The 14,695-nt window shown below is 52.2% G+C and overlaps 1 protein-coding gene across 1 annotated transcript in view; it reads right to left on the bottom strand.

Annotated features, from left to right (window-relative positions):
• Positions 1-2,376: 2,376 nt before the first annotated feature.
• Positions 2,377-14,695, bottom strand: part of LOC141750182 (fer-1-like protein 4) — a 42,985-nt gene continuing 30,666 nt past the window's right edge. The window contains exons 35-45 of the mRNA XM_074604872.1: positions 13,987-14,097; positions 13,417-13,544; positions 12,763-12,933; positions 11,823-11,977; positions 9,494-9,672; positions 8,339-8,424; positions 7,269-7,367; positions 6,731-6,972; positions 4,772-5,040; positions 3,957-4,057; positions 2,377-3,499 (exon numbers count right to left, since the gene is read on the bottom strand). Of these exons, the coding sequence (XP_074460973.1) occupies positions 3,319-3,499; positions 3,957-4,057; positions 4,772-5,040; positions 6,731-6,972; positions 7,269-7,367; positions 8,339-8,424; positions 9,494-9,672; positions 11,823-11,977; positions 12,763-12,933; positions 13,417-13,544; positions 13,987-14,097 (1,722 nt within the window). The 3' untranslated portion in view covers positions 2,377-3,318. The remainder of the gene's footprint in view (positions 3,500-3,956; positions 4,058-4,771; positions 5,041-6,730; positions 6,973-7,268; positions 7,368-8,338; positions 8,425-9,493; positions 9,673-11,822; positions 11,978-12,762; positions 12,934-13,416; positions 13,545-13,986; positions 14,098-14,695) is intronic.

Below are 14,695 nucleotides of genomic sequence, written 5' to 3'. Positions count from 1 at the left end.
GGCAGTTGTAGAGGGCAATGAGGTCTCCCCTCAGCCTCCTCTTCTCCAAGCTGAACATGCCCAGCTCCCTCAGCCTCTCCTCACATGCCCTGGTCTCCAGAGCCCTCACCAGCCTGGTGGCTCTCCTCTGGACATGCTCCAGCACCTCAATGTCCCTCTTGTACAGAGGGGCCCAGAACTGGACGCAGCACTCGAGATGAGGCCTCACCAGTGCCCAGTACAGAGGCACCGTCACTTCCCTGCTCCTGCTGGCCATGCTGTTCCTGATACAAGCCAGAATGCTGTTGGCCTTCTTGGCCACCTGGGCACACTGCTGGCTCGTGTTAAGCTGGCTCCACCAGCACCCCCAGGTCCTTTTCTGCCGGGCAGCTTTCCAGCCACTCTGCCCCAAGCTTGGGGTTGTTGTGACCGAAATGCAGGACCTGGCACTTGGCCTTATTAAACATCAATAAGTTCCACAGGGTTTCTCTCTAACCACGGCTTCCTGACATGGCAGCTCTGTTTTACAGGACTGAAGTTTTAGCTTTGCTGGAGGTGCAACATAAAGTAACAGTTGAAAATTAAGCAACACAAGGAAATGACCCCATGCCCAGAGGCTCCTGAGCAAGTCCTGGTCTGCAGAGGCCTGAGGAGCAAGAAGAAAAAAAAAAAACCTCAGTCACCACCACTGACAAAATGATCCACAGGAGAGCAGCAGTCACAGCCCACAGAGGGGCCGTGACAACGTCCCGCACGCCATCCCCTCGTCTGCTGGAACTACAACATAACGAGAGAGCGCTGACATGGCGGTAGTGCGGTTTGGTTGCTCCCAGCACATTTAGCAGGAGGAGGCACCAAGAGGCTCGCAGCTCTCTGGACCACCACATGGAAAGGCCCGCCACAGTGGTAACATCTCACAGATATTTTCCACAGAGGGACAGGACCTCGATTTGCCCAGGAATAGGCCAGCATGATGGTGACACTACATTGGCCAAAGTTTTCGGCTAAGCCCTAAGGTGGGTCTAGGTGGGCAGTGAGATGCTCTTAACGGGAAGCCTGGGCCCTCCACTGAGCTGATCTTGACCTCACTCACAGCCTCCCCAGGGCATCGAGCTCTGCTGCTCGGTCCCTCGTGTCCCAGCCGCATGCAACAGCCCCTTCCCCCCCTGCACTGCGACTGACGACGCCTATCAGGGTCTTCTGGCTTTTGCCATCAGTCAGAAGACAAAGTCATTTGGCCCAAATAAGTTTTGTGTTGGACGCTGCGCTCAGCAGCCAGCTCTCACCCCGGCTTTGTGAATTTTTAGAACCGCTCAATCATTTGGCTTCCAAACATCCCACAGCTTAACTCTGGACAAGTGAGGAAACTATCCTGCTACCCCCAAGAACTTCCTTTCATTTTTTTGTTAGGCTTTTAGTTTGATGCTTGTCTGGTTGAAGGGTTCTGTCCCCTCTTTACCATGTGGTGTGAGCCCAGCACAAGGCACAGCCTTCCCACACACCCCCCTCCCTCTCTGCTCTTGTCCCCACCGACCGATGCCTGTCACCCAGCCACCACAGCTCACCACAAGCCTTCACCAAATCTTTGCTTTGAGTGTTTTACAAAGACCCAAAGACTCTTGCACCACTCTCCACCCTCGGTCACAAATGATACGGTGCAGACCGCGATATGGGGATGGCCCCCCCAACCCCTCAGAACGCACCCCCCATGGCTCCCCACCCCTGCTGACCTCCTCCCAGCTCTCGGCAGCGGCCTTGCAACGGCCCACGTGGCTGGTGAAGGCAGAGGTAGTGGGTGAGCCGATGTCCTCCTGTGCCGGCCGCACGAAGTCGCACACTGAGACGAGGGCCGCCACGGTGCCACGCCGAGGTGGTGCCAGGAAGGGGAACTGCTGGCAGGAGCCATGGTCACACTGGGGCTGGGCAGAGGTGGAGGGCTGGGGTCATGCCACTGCCAGCAGTGGCCCAAGGGACTCCTGAGGGGAGAGAGGGCTCCCCCCCTTTGCCATTCTGGGGCCCTCACCCAGCGGCTGAACTCCAGCCCCCCTGGGGGAGCACCATGTCTGCCGGACACTCGCACCTGCCTTCAGGTCCAGCCAGAGTCCTCACCTGCTCCTTACCTGCCTGCCCAGCTGGTTTTCTCCCCAAAACTTGCTCTATTCCTGCCCCATCTAAAAGACCATCAGGCAACCATCTTCACTATAAAAACATGCTGTCAGTTAATTTCTTTAGAAACGCAACGGTCCCTCTGACCATCATCTTCTGCACCAGAATGAGACCCCTCAGAAGGCATCTGTTCTGCCAAAACCCGAGGTGAAGGACCTCCGCCTGAGATCAGATCACGTCAGGGCTTGTCTGTGCAGAAAACAACAACCCTGGGGCACCAGAGACCATGTTGAGAATCAGATTCATTTAATTTACATCGGCCCAACACCACAATACTGATTTCATGCTGACGACCCCGTGCTGACGTCCCAGCGGTGTGCCATCCGGGAGGAAGGGCGAAGGGGCATCAGCGAGGACCGCCTGCAGCAGCCTGGCCCCTCAGCTCCAGAAAGCAGCCCCAAAACACAAGCAGCATGGGAGAGAGCAGCCAAGGAGCTTTTATTCCTGCAGAAATGAAGAGCCAAAATGAAGTTTGAAGCAAGCTTGGATCCAACCCAGCACACCCAGGAGAAGCTGTTAAGCAGCTTTGTAAGGAGTGACAACCAGAAAGTCTGTGTCCTGGGGAGTGCTACCACATCCAGAGATGATTTAAACTCCAGGAGCTGTTCCCGTGCTCTTGACATGGCAGGAAGTTTGTGGCTACCTTGGCTCTGTCATCCTTCTCCCTGGGTGGCCCCATTCAAAGGTCTTCCAGGTCCTGCCTCCACCGGCACCATACACCAGACCTGCCTTCCCCCTGTACGACGTGTTTTGAACTCCTCAGGCAAAGGCCTGGGAAGTACCAAGTGCTGTCAAGCTGGGCCATGGATGGCTCTGTATGTCCCCAATGCTGCCAGAATCACTCCCAATGGCAAGAGCTGGTTTCAGCTGCCCTGTCCGTGGGGACAGCCCCAGCAGATCCTGTTTTCCCAGTCCCACAAAGAACAATTTTTTTTCCCCCAAACTTGTAACTGTCCTTCAAGGAGTTTCCCGTATTTGGTAGGCTGGTTCCTTGGTTTCTTAGCATCTCATGGGTACTTAGCGTGAAATGTGACTCCCCAAAGAGAGGCCGCTTCTGCAAGTCTCTCACTCTGAAGGTTGCCTCTGCACCTGCAGGATTTCCTTAAACTTTCTGGTCCAGTCTCAAATCCTTCAATCACCCCTGTCTTTGAGTAGTCCTGTGCTGTAAAGCATTTATCCATTGATGATCTTCTCGCTGATGTATCCAGGCATGGTGTAGATCAAAAGAACCAGGAAGATGGTCAGAACAGCGACAACGAACAGCACAATGATGTATTTCTTGTACCGCTTCCAGATAAAGAACACAAAGGTCTTCATGGGATTCACAAGCCAGTTGAAAGAAGTTTTTGGGCGGCTGGAACAGGAAGGGAAGAACAGATGAGCACAGGCTCAACCCACAGAGCAGCACGGTGTCCCTTCTGCTTTGGTCCCCTGCCACCCTCATAGGGTGCTCTTCCTGCTGCTTCCAGACAGGATCAGCCTAGGGGCCTGTGAAAGCGCTGAAGACAACAGGACCTGAGCCTCACGACAGCCCTCGCAGAGCTGTTCTGCACCCGTGTGGCCAACAGGTGCGTTCACACGGTTAAACCAGAGCTGCCCTTTTTGTACAAGAAATCTTAGGGCATAGCTACCTCACCGAGATCAGCCAGATCCTGCAGTCACAAGTCCTGCTGGATGCTCTGGGAAGCCCCAGCAGCCCCAGTTCTGCAGACCCCACCGCCGAGGGCCTCATTGATTGCTCTCAGCTCCTGACAAGAAGATGCTCCCTGTCCCCAGCACTGTCCATCCATGGTAAAGGTACAGATACTCACTTGGGCTTTTCCAAGGGTTCAGGCTCTTTTCGACCCAAACCAACAGGACTCTTCTCAGCCTCCTCCACAGTCAGCAGCTGGAACTCCGCTTCCACCTTACCCTGGAAGGGGAACATGTCTGAGCCGCAGCCGCATGTGCTGCTTCTCAGACCAGCCTGCTGACCACACGCCCTGCCAGGACTGAGCATTTTTCTCCCAGTTCCACTTGCAGACGCTCAGTGCAACTCTCTTTTCCCTCCAGGCATTAGCTACAGAGCCTCTCACCTCAGCAGCCAGCGGAAACTGTGGCCTGGCCAGAAGTTAACTGTTCTGGAGACAAGACACAGTATTGCAACACACTTCCCAGCTATTTGGATCTGTCTGCAGCCTCCCACCCTGGCACTGAGCAAAACTCACCCTTGGCGACAAACAATGGTCCACTAGCAGGACCATCAGCAGCGAGTCTGCCCCGAGAGAGCTGGCACTTGCCTGTCTGGGGTAGGCAGAGACCCTAGGACAAGCTTTTGCAACTGTCCTGTCCGGTTGATGGAGAGCCATGTGCCTCTTGCTTTGGTCCCCTCACCGAGCTCTATGGGAAGCTCAGAGGGAAGACATGACGTTGGACACCCCCTGCACGCCACCGCAGCTGGCACTTCTCAGTAGATGAAGTGCTGGATTTGCAGCCGATGGGACAAGTCTCCAGGACCCTGCGCAAAGTCCTGGGCAGCTGGGTCATTGCTGCCTCTGCAGATTATGTGCACACAGAACAGGTTGCCATGTCAAGGCAGAGGCAAAACACTGGCTCTCTGCTCACCTGTGCCAACACCCTGCCTTACCGTCAGGAGGTACTTGTTCCCACTGGGGTCTGTGAACTCCACGTCCTCTGGTTTGACTGAGCTTCTCAACTTCTTCTTCTTTTTCTGCTTGTCCTCCCTCTCCTCATCTTCTTGTTCTTTAAGTTTGATGAAGGGCCACCAACCCCTCATGCGCTTGTTTCGGAAGATGGAGAAGCGAGGTGTTGCATTCTCCTTGGCCATCCTGACAGTGCAATGCTCTGAGCTCTTGGCTGCCCGCACCATGTCATGCAGCTTCAGCTCGATGGAACCTGCAGGCACAGTGAAGAGGAGAGCTCACGGCGAAATCCTGAGGTCAGCCCCAATAAAGCCCCACACTGAGGGTTTCTGCCTCAGACATGCTCCCACCGCCACGAGTGGGTCCCAGCTGCTGCGATGATCTAGCAGAGTCCTGCACATTTATAGGTGGAGAACTTGAACCTCAGCACAAGAAAGAGTTAGAGACTAAGAAGCAGAAGCCACAGGTCTTGTCTCATCTCTGATGTGGCCAATTTGGTTTGCGTGTGGTACGGTAGGTCATTTTCACTCCTTTACCATGTCCCACCCTGCTCTCCTCACATGTCCAAGCTCCTCTTCCCCTCTTATTCCTGCAAACGTCAGTAAAAATCATAAGATCTGAGAAACTCTTTAAAGGTTTCAAATCTGTCTTACATCTGAAACAGCCTCGGTTCATTTCCCTGCTTGGCCTCGTGCCCTGGTCCTCCTTGGAAGGAGCTTCTGTCCCACTTTTGCACTGAGCCCTTGCAGCAAATCAGTCTTACCACGTACTGGTTTGTATTGGCAAAAGCATAGCCAATATGCTCAGCTCCAGTGAGGTGCATCTGGATACAGTGACCAGTTTTGGGGGCCCAACACAAGAAAGGTGTCAACTAACTAGAGAGAGCGCAGTGGCTGAGACGGTCAAGGCTAGAGTACGTGCCATAGCAGGATGGGTCGAGAGACCCATGCATGTTCAGCCCAGAGAAGGGAGGTCAAGGGAGAGATCTTACTGCCTCTCTCATAGCCTAAAAGAAGCTATAGAGCAGATGGAGCTAGACTCTTCTCGGAATTGGATGATGAAAGCACGTAAGCCGCTGCAAGTAAAAAAAATTGAGAATTATGAGAATGGTGCAGCCAGGAAAAGGGGTCCAGAAGGGTGCTGGGATCTCCATCCTTGGAGATACTCAAAACTCACCCAGACAAGGCCCTGAGCAACCTGACCTAGGTTGCATCTAGCCCTGCTTGGAGATCAAGGTTGCAATAAAGACTGCAGAAGCCCTTCCTGCCTAGAAATTTCCAAGACTGTACATGCCAGGAATCGTTAGGATTGCCATCTAACACTTTCTTCAGTGCCCGAGTAACACTGCTGAACCAATCACCATTGGAAGTGCCTCATGGAGGTAAAGCCCTTTAAATATAGCATGGAAAGTTGATGAATAAAGACAGCTTTATCCTGCCCAAGAGACAGCAGGGCAAAGGGGCTGCTTTTTAATGGGGAGGCCAAAGATGAAGAAGGGAGGGACAACTGAACAGAGTGCTACAAACATGGGGATGACAGCAGAAGCAGGACAGAAGCAGCAGCGTTTGTGCTAGCGTAGCATGGGTGGAATCACCACCAGCCCAGCTTCAGCACCAGGCCCTGCTGCATGCCCAGCAAGTTTATCCGAAAGCTTGTGAGGAAGCAGAACCTGGAAGTCCTGTGGTGTGACAAGCCCTAAAAAAGGACAGCAAGCTCCTGGGACAAGCACGCAAGCTCAATGTGTCTGTGTAGGAGAGGTGTGTATCTCCAGGCTCGGCCTATAGCTCACATGTGAAAAACCAGACCAGGTGATTGCTGAGCTGAAGAACTTGATCTGATGCTCCTGGTGTCCCTCCTCAGAAAGTTGGGCCCTGGGAGAAATGCCATAACACTCCAGCAAGGTGAGGGACAGGTCGCCCGACTTCCAGCAAGTTACACCATACCTAGAAAGTCATTAGCTGAAATCCTGTCGTAATCCCACACCTGGAGGACCAGAACAGCTGGTTCCCGAAACTCTGATTCCTCCATAGAGAAGACAGAGTCCTTCTTCTTGTAGGTGATCTCCTTCTCAGTTGGGAGATAGTTGAAGCGGAAGATGAACCTCCAGTTGAAATTGCCCTCCCCAGTCAAGGAGTTAAAGTGAACATCCGTCTCCTGCTTGTCGTGGTCAAGACCCTTTATCCAGCTGCAGGAAAAACTCAGAAATTCAGTTTCAAAAGCAACCCCCACCCCTTGTCAGCCAGCCCCAAAGGCAGAGCAGACGGATGGAGGGGCTGAACCCCATGGGGTAGCGGGAAAGGAAGAGTCAAAGAGCCAAACCGGACCAACACCTGACCAACATCTTTGGTGGTACAGCAAGGGGACTGGAGTGGGGCACCTCATGCTGAGGCAGGGAGAAGCAGAGGTTGAGAGGAGGCAGTGAGGGTGTAGGGCAGGGAGCAGGACAGCCAGGGTCTGGCCTCCCTCTGGCTCCCATCAAACCTTTTCACGTAGATATCGCTGGAAGGCTCTCCCGTTATTGGGTTGACATCATCAAGGATCACATCATCCGTGTTCCAGATAATAACACGCAGCTCATAGCTGTGGGAAGGACACAGGGGTGAGTGAGACACACGCTCTCACCCCTGGTGCCTGGGAGGGCAGCTCAAGCCCACACGGGCACAGTAGGACAACTTGAATCCTCCTAGCACTGTGATCCCCTGCCAGAGCTCCTCTGGCCAAGCACAACACAGCAGTCTCACTGCCATGCACAACGCCCTTCCTGGGGAGCTACAACCCTACAAGACAAACACCCACAGTCAAAACAGGCAGCTTTTGCAAAGCAAATCCCTGATGCATGGGAAACCCACCCGGCACGACTTAGCCATAGGAGCACAGAAAGGCTTAGGCAGGAAGGGACCTCTGCAGTCTCTGCTCCGACCTCTTGCTTTAGATTCATTGTAGATCAGATGGCCCAGGGTCTTGTCTGCACGAGTTTTTAATATCTCCAAGGACAGATATCCCAGCACCTCTCTGGGTCACTCCCTCCCTATCCCAGGGTAGCTTCACTCTCACTAGGAATATGTTTTCCCTGTATTCAGTTGGGGTTTCCCTTGCTGCAACTTGTGACATTATCTCTTGTCCTTTCATGTGCACCTCTGAGAAGAATCCGGACTCTCCACCTAATAGCCCCGTTAGATCACTGAAAACAGCTGATCTCCTCCTTCAACTTCACTTCTCCAAGCACCCAGAGGACATCTGTCCACTAGCCAAAACAGAGCTAGTAGATGAGTAGCTCTGACCTGGGTTTCTATCACCTTCACGTCCAGCCTTAGAGAGTTTAACCCTGCCCTTCACAAACACTTGTGCAGCTGAAGCGCTTACGCCCCGTGCTGATACACTCAAGAGACCGTCCCATGGCCAGAGCTGAAGCAGAGAGAAGGGCTGCAGGCCAGGCTAGCACAGGCCCTCAGCCAGTGCAGGACTCTGCGGCACATCCCGCCAGGCATGACAAGGGACAGTGACCATCCACTCAGGCTCACCACTCCCAGCCCCACTCCCACGGGTGCTACCTGACAGGCAGTCGTGGTTTGATATTGACAGGCGGCGGTGCAGGGACATCATTTGGAAACATGTCAATCCACATGTGCAAGGAGCCCTGGTGAGAGAAGAGAGCAGAGAGACTTTCAAAAGACAGACCGCCCTCCAGCTTGTCCAGGAGCAAGGGCTGAGTCCTGCAAGGAAAGCTCTCACCAGAAAGCCACTGCTTGACTCTCTCCACCCCCAGCACTTCAGAGTGACACACGACTGGATTTTAGACAGGGAAAAAATTAAAAGTACCAGAAGTTGCTTATTTCCCTCCCTACTCTGCTCCCAAGGAAAACCATTTCAGCTGAACTGAGTTAATTTCAGAGGCAAACGTGTCCCTCTGTCTTAACAGGAAGCGTACGACGTTGTAACATTTTAGCATAACCAAGGACTAAAAAATGATGGGTCTAACCCTCCTCTCCCCACATGCATTTCCAACGTTGACCAAAGTCGGAGTGACTTCAGAGTTCTGCTTTGTTACAGCCCTCCGGTACCCAAGGGAACAGGAGATGTTCAGCGCAGGACATTGAAATGGTTGAGCTCTGATCACGGTACTGCATAAAATTAAGGAGGAATGTTTCTCCTCCAGCCGGCAGTTACGTCACGGCCCAGGGAGAAGCCAAGGGGGTAGAACGGGGCTCTTGCAGGGGAGAAAAGCAGCAGTGATAGAGGACAAAGCAGAGGAAGAGGCAGGGATACACAAGGACACTACTATCCACCGTGGTGCATGGTGGCAGGGCTCAGAAGGCAGAGCAGATCCCTTACCACCCACACAGCATCCTCGTCAGAGCAGGGCTACATGGTCTGAGGAGACAGGAAGGACCCTGTGCCACCAGCATTGTGACCACAACATCAATGGACAGAGGTGCCTTGAGGAAAGGTGTTCAGAAGCACCATGAGAGGTCAGGGGGTGTATCTGAGCAAAGGACACCCAAAGCCAACAGCCCGCACTTCATAGCAGGGCCAGCCATCCACAGACACTGCTCCACTCACCCACCCAGGAAGGGGGAACACATGGGATTCATGCAACGATGAGGAGACAAAAGGATAACAGGGACCAGCCAAGGGCCTGGGAGTGACCTGTCCTGAAGGTCCTTCCCCAGAGCAATGTCTAGGCTGGACGAGGAAACACATCTCACCTGTGCAAGCCCAGGGTTCTCCGGGTTGTACAGGGACCGGATCTCCACATGCTCTGGTACCAGCTTGTACCCGTATCCTGGCATCTCTTCCCAGTGTTGCAGGACGTACAAAGCCTTATGTTCATCATCCACCGACCAGTTCTCATCTGCCATTCCTCTACTGCTCCTCACAGACGTCTCTGCAGCAGGACATAGCCAGGTAGAAGATGAAGGCATCTGGCCACCAAGAGCCACATTAGGATGTTAGTCACAGGCACAAGTAAGGAGAGGTGATGGACTGGGAAAAACAAGCAGCTCCTCAGAAAAGGAGGAGAAGCAGGAGGGTGAGAATGAAGGGAATGAGTTCCATACGTTGCAGTGATGAGGAAAACCACAGGCAGGAAGACAAACAAGCTAAGAGAAATAAGAGGAAAAGGGCAAAAAAGAATTTACTATGGCCCTGGGAAAAGGATCCAAGGGACACCAAGGAGGATGTGACCCTCTGGGGCAGTTTAAGTCACCACGTCCCTGTGGTAGTGCCAACAGATCCATGGATGAGAGGTTTTGCCCTAGATCTATCCCAGTGATCTAGCTACTGCCAGAGAAAGCACCGTACTTTCTGAAAGAGGTCCAAATCACATCAGTGTCCAGTGAGTGCTTTTCTCACAGAACACCAATATGAAAACATTAAAGAATTTTTTGCTGCTATATGCAAAATATATTGGTCTGCAGTAGGAATTAGAGCTATCACAGGAAGCTGGTAGGAGCCTAAAGGAGATGCAGTTATCCATGCAACTTGTGGCAAATCTGTGGGGCACCTGCTCAAAGAATACTGTGGATGCCAGTTTCGTCCTCCAAAACTGGAGGTGCTCTGTTACCCACCCAAACAGTAGGCAAGAAGAACGCATCTCACTGCCCTAACGTATCACACCGGTACCTACATGTGGTACCGCGAGGCCACTCCACAGGCTCCAGGAAAGCACCACTTGTCACTCGGCAGTGACACACAGCTGTGCTATCTGTTAATTAACCCATTAACTCTGTGAATTGGCTCATCTGGCACAGTGAAGCCAAATGGCAGTTCAAGACCAAATCCTGCCACGGGGGAGAAAAGCAGAAACCAACAGGCGAGGACACAATGACCCACCCACTCCTGGGTTTATAGAGAGCATCTCTGGGTTCAGTCTGAGACCGAAACCGTCCCAAGCAGTCCCCAAGCACAGCAGAAGTTCACGGGGCACCAATTACAGCCACAACTGAACCAGAGCTGGCTCCCAGGGGAACCCTAGGAGACCACTTTGTTTCTCCCTTTCCAGGTACCCAGTGACCTGAGAAAAGGAGAAAAGGGCTCCTTGCCCTCTCCTGAGCAGGATTTCTTTCCTCGTCATGACATAAGCCATAGAGGCCAGTGGAAAGCTGAGGGACAGCAGCACTGAAATGAGCAGATGGTAAAGTTGGCCATACATGTAGGTCCCCCCTCCCTGGGCAGGTCGGGCACAGGAATCATCCTTCCTTCAGGCTACATAGCATTGCCTTGCAGAACCCAGCCATCCACAAGTGCTCCGTCCTTTCCTCCAGGCTGGATTCAATGGCACAGGTGTTGGCCACTGGAGGGAACATGCACAGCAGGGACAGGCCTGAGCTCAGGGAAGTTCTCCGTCACGGCTGGCAGGGGGCATGAAAGGTTGCTGTGTTCTTGGACACCCATGGCCCTGGCTCAGGGTTTGTAATACCTGTGAGTAGGAAAGAAAAAGGGCAAAGGAGAAGCAGAAGGCACCCAACAAGGAGGAAATCAACAGTAGTGAGAAGCACTGGGGAGTCACCCATGGCACCCAAAGCCACCAGAAGCAGAGAGCATCCCTGAAGGACAAAGCCATCTGAAAAAAGGAAAGGAGACTGAAAAAGCCCCTCCACAAAAAAAACCCAAAGAAAGGATGCCCATCTCTTTCCAGTGGTGGTCACAAGCAGATGGAGGTACAGCTTTGTGCCAGCGTCAGCCACCAGAATAAGCTACGCCTTTCTCTGGCTGCACAAGCCATCAAACCTCCATGCACATCACTGCCGTGCAGGTGGGTTTACTTTGCTCCACCCACTGCCTGGGAAGCCACTTTGGGACGTAATGGCCTGGATCACATCTTCCCCCAGTGCAACACCGTCATCCTCTGAAACCAAGGATGCTCCCCGTGGTGACCCAGAAGGCTGGGCCATGCAGGGCACAGAGCAGGGGCAGCCAGCCTGGACACTTCAGGGAAGAGAAGCTGTGGGTTCCGAGACCTCTCACCAGCACGTGCACCGCTGAGCACAGGCAGCTGTTTAAGGGAGCAGACATTGTTCTCCAAGCTCTCTGTACCTTCCGGAAAAGCCTCTGGAGGGATCTTGAATATTTTATTGTCCACCTTGACCTCCTCCCGTCTGTACTCTGCTGCAGGGAGTGAGTTTTTCTTGCATAAACTATCCAAGATCTGCGTGGGCTTGAAAGCATCTCGCCACATGTTGTAGCCGTTTCTGCATAAAAGGGAGAACATTGAGAACATCTTCAGCTTAGACACAAGAGGGCTTATTTTCCTAGGCTGTGAAACACCCTGCCTTCCCTACAGCACAGTTTATGCCACCAGATCCTTGCTCAGATTCTCACTGGAAAAACCACAGGGACACAAAAGCTTAAAAAGTGAAAAGCTTAGCAAGCTCTCCTCCTCCGAACAGAGCCAGGCTTGCACCCCACAGAATCAGAGCAGCAAGAGGAGCAATTCCAGCTGCAGCTCCTAAGCGGGAGAGAGGTTTTAACAGTGCTGGGGCCTTAACTCCATGCCCGCAGATTATTCTCCGATAGTGCGGTAGGAGAAGAGAAGTTCACAGAAAACTGGCCAAAGATATCAAAGAATCCATACTGAATGAGGCCGAAAGAAAACACGTCATGAGCCTCGCTGCTCACAGAATTAGCTACTGCCAGAGAAAGCACCGTACTTTCTGAAAGAGGTCCAAATGACATCAGTGTCCAGTGAGTGCTTTTCTCACAGAACACCAATATGAAAACATTAAAGAATTTTTTGCTGCTATATGCAAAATATATTGGTCTGCAGTAGGAATTAGAGCTATCACAGGAAGCTGGTAGGAGCCTAAAGGAGATGCAGTTATCCATGCAACTTGTGGCAAATCTGTGGGGCACCTGCTCAAAGAATACTGTGGATGCCAGTTTCGTCCTCCAAAACTTGGAGGTGCTCTGTTACCCACCCAAACAGTAGGCAAGAAGAACGCATCTCACTGCCCTAACATATCACACCGGTACCTACATGTCGTACTGAGAGGCCACTCCACAGTTGGCCCTGTGTTTGCTGTAGAATCGATTCTCCAAGTCAATCTTGGTCTCCCCAATCAGATCATCGGATCCCACCAAATCATGGTCGAATATTGCCACAGTGAGTTCCGATTCCATGGGAAAGGAGACTGTCAGCTCCACAACTCTGGACAGGAATCAGACAGGGAGAGTACAGTTAGCAAAGAGAACGAAAATGAAACACATACTCTGCTTTGATCATCCTACACATTCAAGAACTGTATTTGACAACTCAAACTCCTCTCATAGATTTTGGTTCTCCATAAGTTCAGTGTGTGAAGTTTTCAGTGCATGCGGTTTTCAGTGTGCAGGTTCAAAGAAAAGAGTTATTTTTCCAGGAATGTATGCCCTTGGATAAAGGTGCCGGAGCTAGAGAAAAAGCTCTCCAGAGCTTTGTTGATGCTTGGCTCGATACTTTGTCTGTTCAATCAGGCAGTTGGGAGTGCTCCCCTTCTAACCTGGAGGCAAGGGACATGCCTGGGACCTTTGTGTTACAGCACAAGATACTCCAGCAGAAAGGAACAGAAGACCACACATGCTGGGCCACAGCCTGAGCCCCCAGATTTGCACTATTGCTGTTAAACCTGCTAGATGAAAACTTCATGCATACTCTCCAAACACGGGATTGAGCTGCTTTGGGATATATCGCTCCTTTGTGTCCTTCTGCGTCTGTCCCACAGTCACCACCACATAGGGATCTGCCTTGCCATTGGGGTCTGCTGGAGACAGGTTCGTAGCCTGGAATACACGAGAGGTACTGCCATACACCAGCTGCTGAGAGCAACCTGCACAAGGAACACTGCACTGGCCTAAGACCACCCAAGCCCGCTGGTCAGGTTCCTCCAGCAGCTGTCCCAGCAGTGAAACAGGCACTTGTCCCCATTCAACAAGCCACCAATGTCTCCAGCGGTCTGTCCAACTACTTGGCTCACTGTCTCAAGGCAGACGAGAGGAGCCAAGAAATGTCAATCTGTATTTTTAGCACAACCTGAAGCCACAACGCATGGAAGGCTCCCCATGGACAAGATGTAGCGTAATTCCACTGGGCTGGCAGAACCTTCAAGCCAGCATTGAGCTTTTCACAAGTGCCACTGCTCGTATTTACGGAGCAGAGAATGGAGGAGGTCCATAGGGAGGGAAAGACCTCCAAGCATTACTGCCACCACCACCAGAGACTCACCTTAACGATGTAAACTCTTACAAGAACCTTGATGGGTCTGTTCCTTGGAATGCCCTGAGAAACCTTGGGCTCCATGCCAGCTTCCTCAGTGGGGTAGACATAGAAGGAGCCCTGCAGAAGAGACATTGCAAGTAACAGTGAGATACTAAAGAAGAGTATCTCAAATGAGATTGGAGCCACCAACACCAGCGTCACCTGCCAACTGAAAATCAGAGCCATTGCCCCCATGCAGACCACAGACACGCTGTGCCCATGGGGACAGTCCTTTCCATAGGCACTGTCATGTCCAGATGGCCCAGGCGGCCCCTGTTTGCAAGTTAGGCTGCAGGCTGTCAGACCACTGTCAATGCCAGAAGATCTGAACATGTCCAGGCACTTTGGACTGCCAAAGGCAGGAGGCAGCAGGGGTTTTCTAGGGACCTTCTTAAATCAACTTCTGCAGTTGATATTTCGGAGTCTTCAGGAGCCCCTGGGTGGGATGACGATGCCTCTTTCAAACTAGTTTTACTAATTTTAAAACCAGTGAAGCTCACTAATACTTATTTGCATACTGAACATACCCAGAGGCCCCAAGCAGAATGAGAGTCCTTTATGCTTCATGCTTTCTCCTTGCAAGAGCTAAAAAAATGTGAATCAGGTGCATTTATCAATTAACAAAGGACCACAGGACACAATTGCTTCAACAGGCACCAACAGTACCCTGGCCATG

Source organism: Larus michahellis, chromosome 12, assembly GCF_964199755.1.
Source record: "Larus michahellis chromosome 12, bLarMic1.1, whole genome shotgun sequence".
Lineage (NCBI taxonomy): Eukaryota > Metazoa > Chordata > Aves > Charadriiformes > Laridae > Larus > Larus michahellis.
The sequence above is the reverse complement of the archived record's forward strand: the minus strand, read 5'-3'. Positions and strand labels throughout refer to the sequence as shown.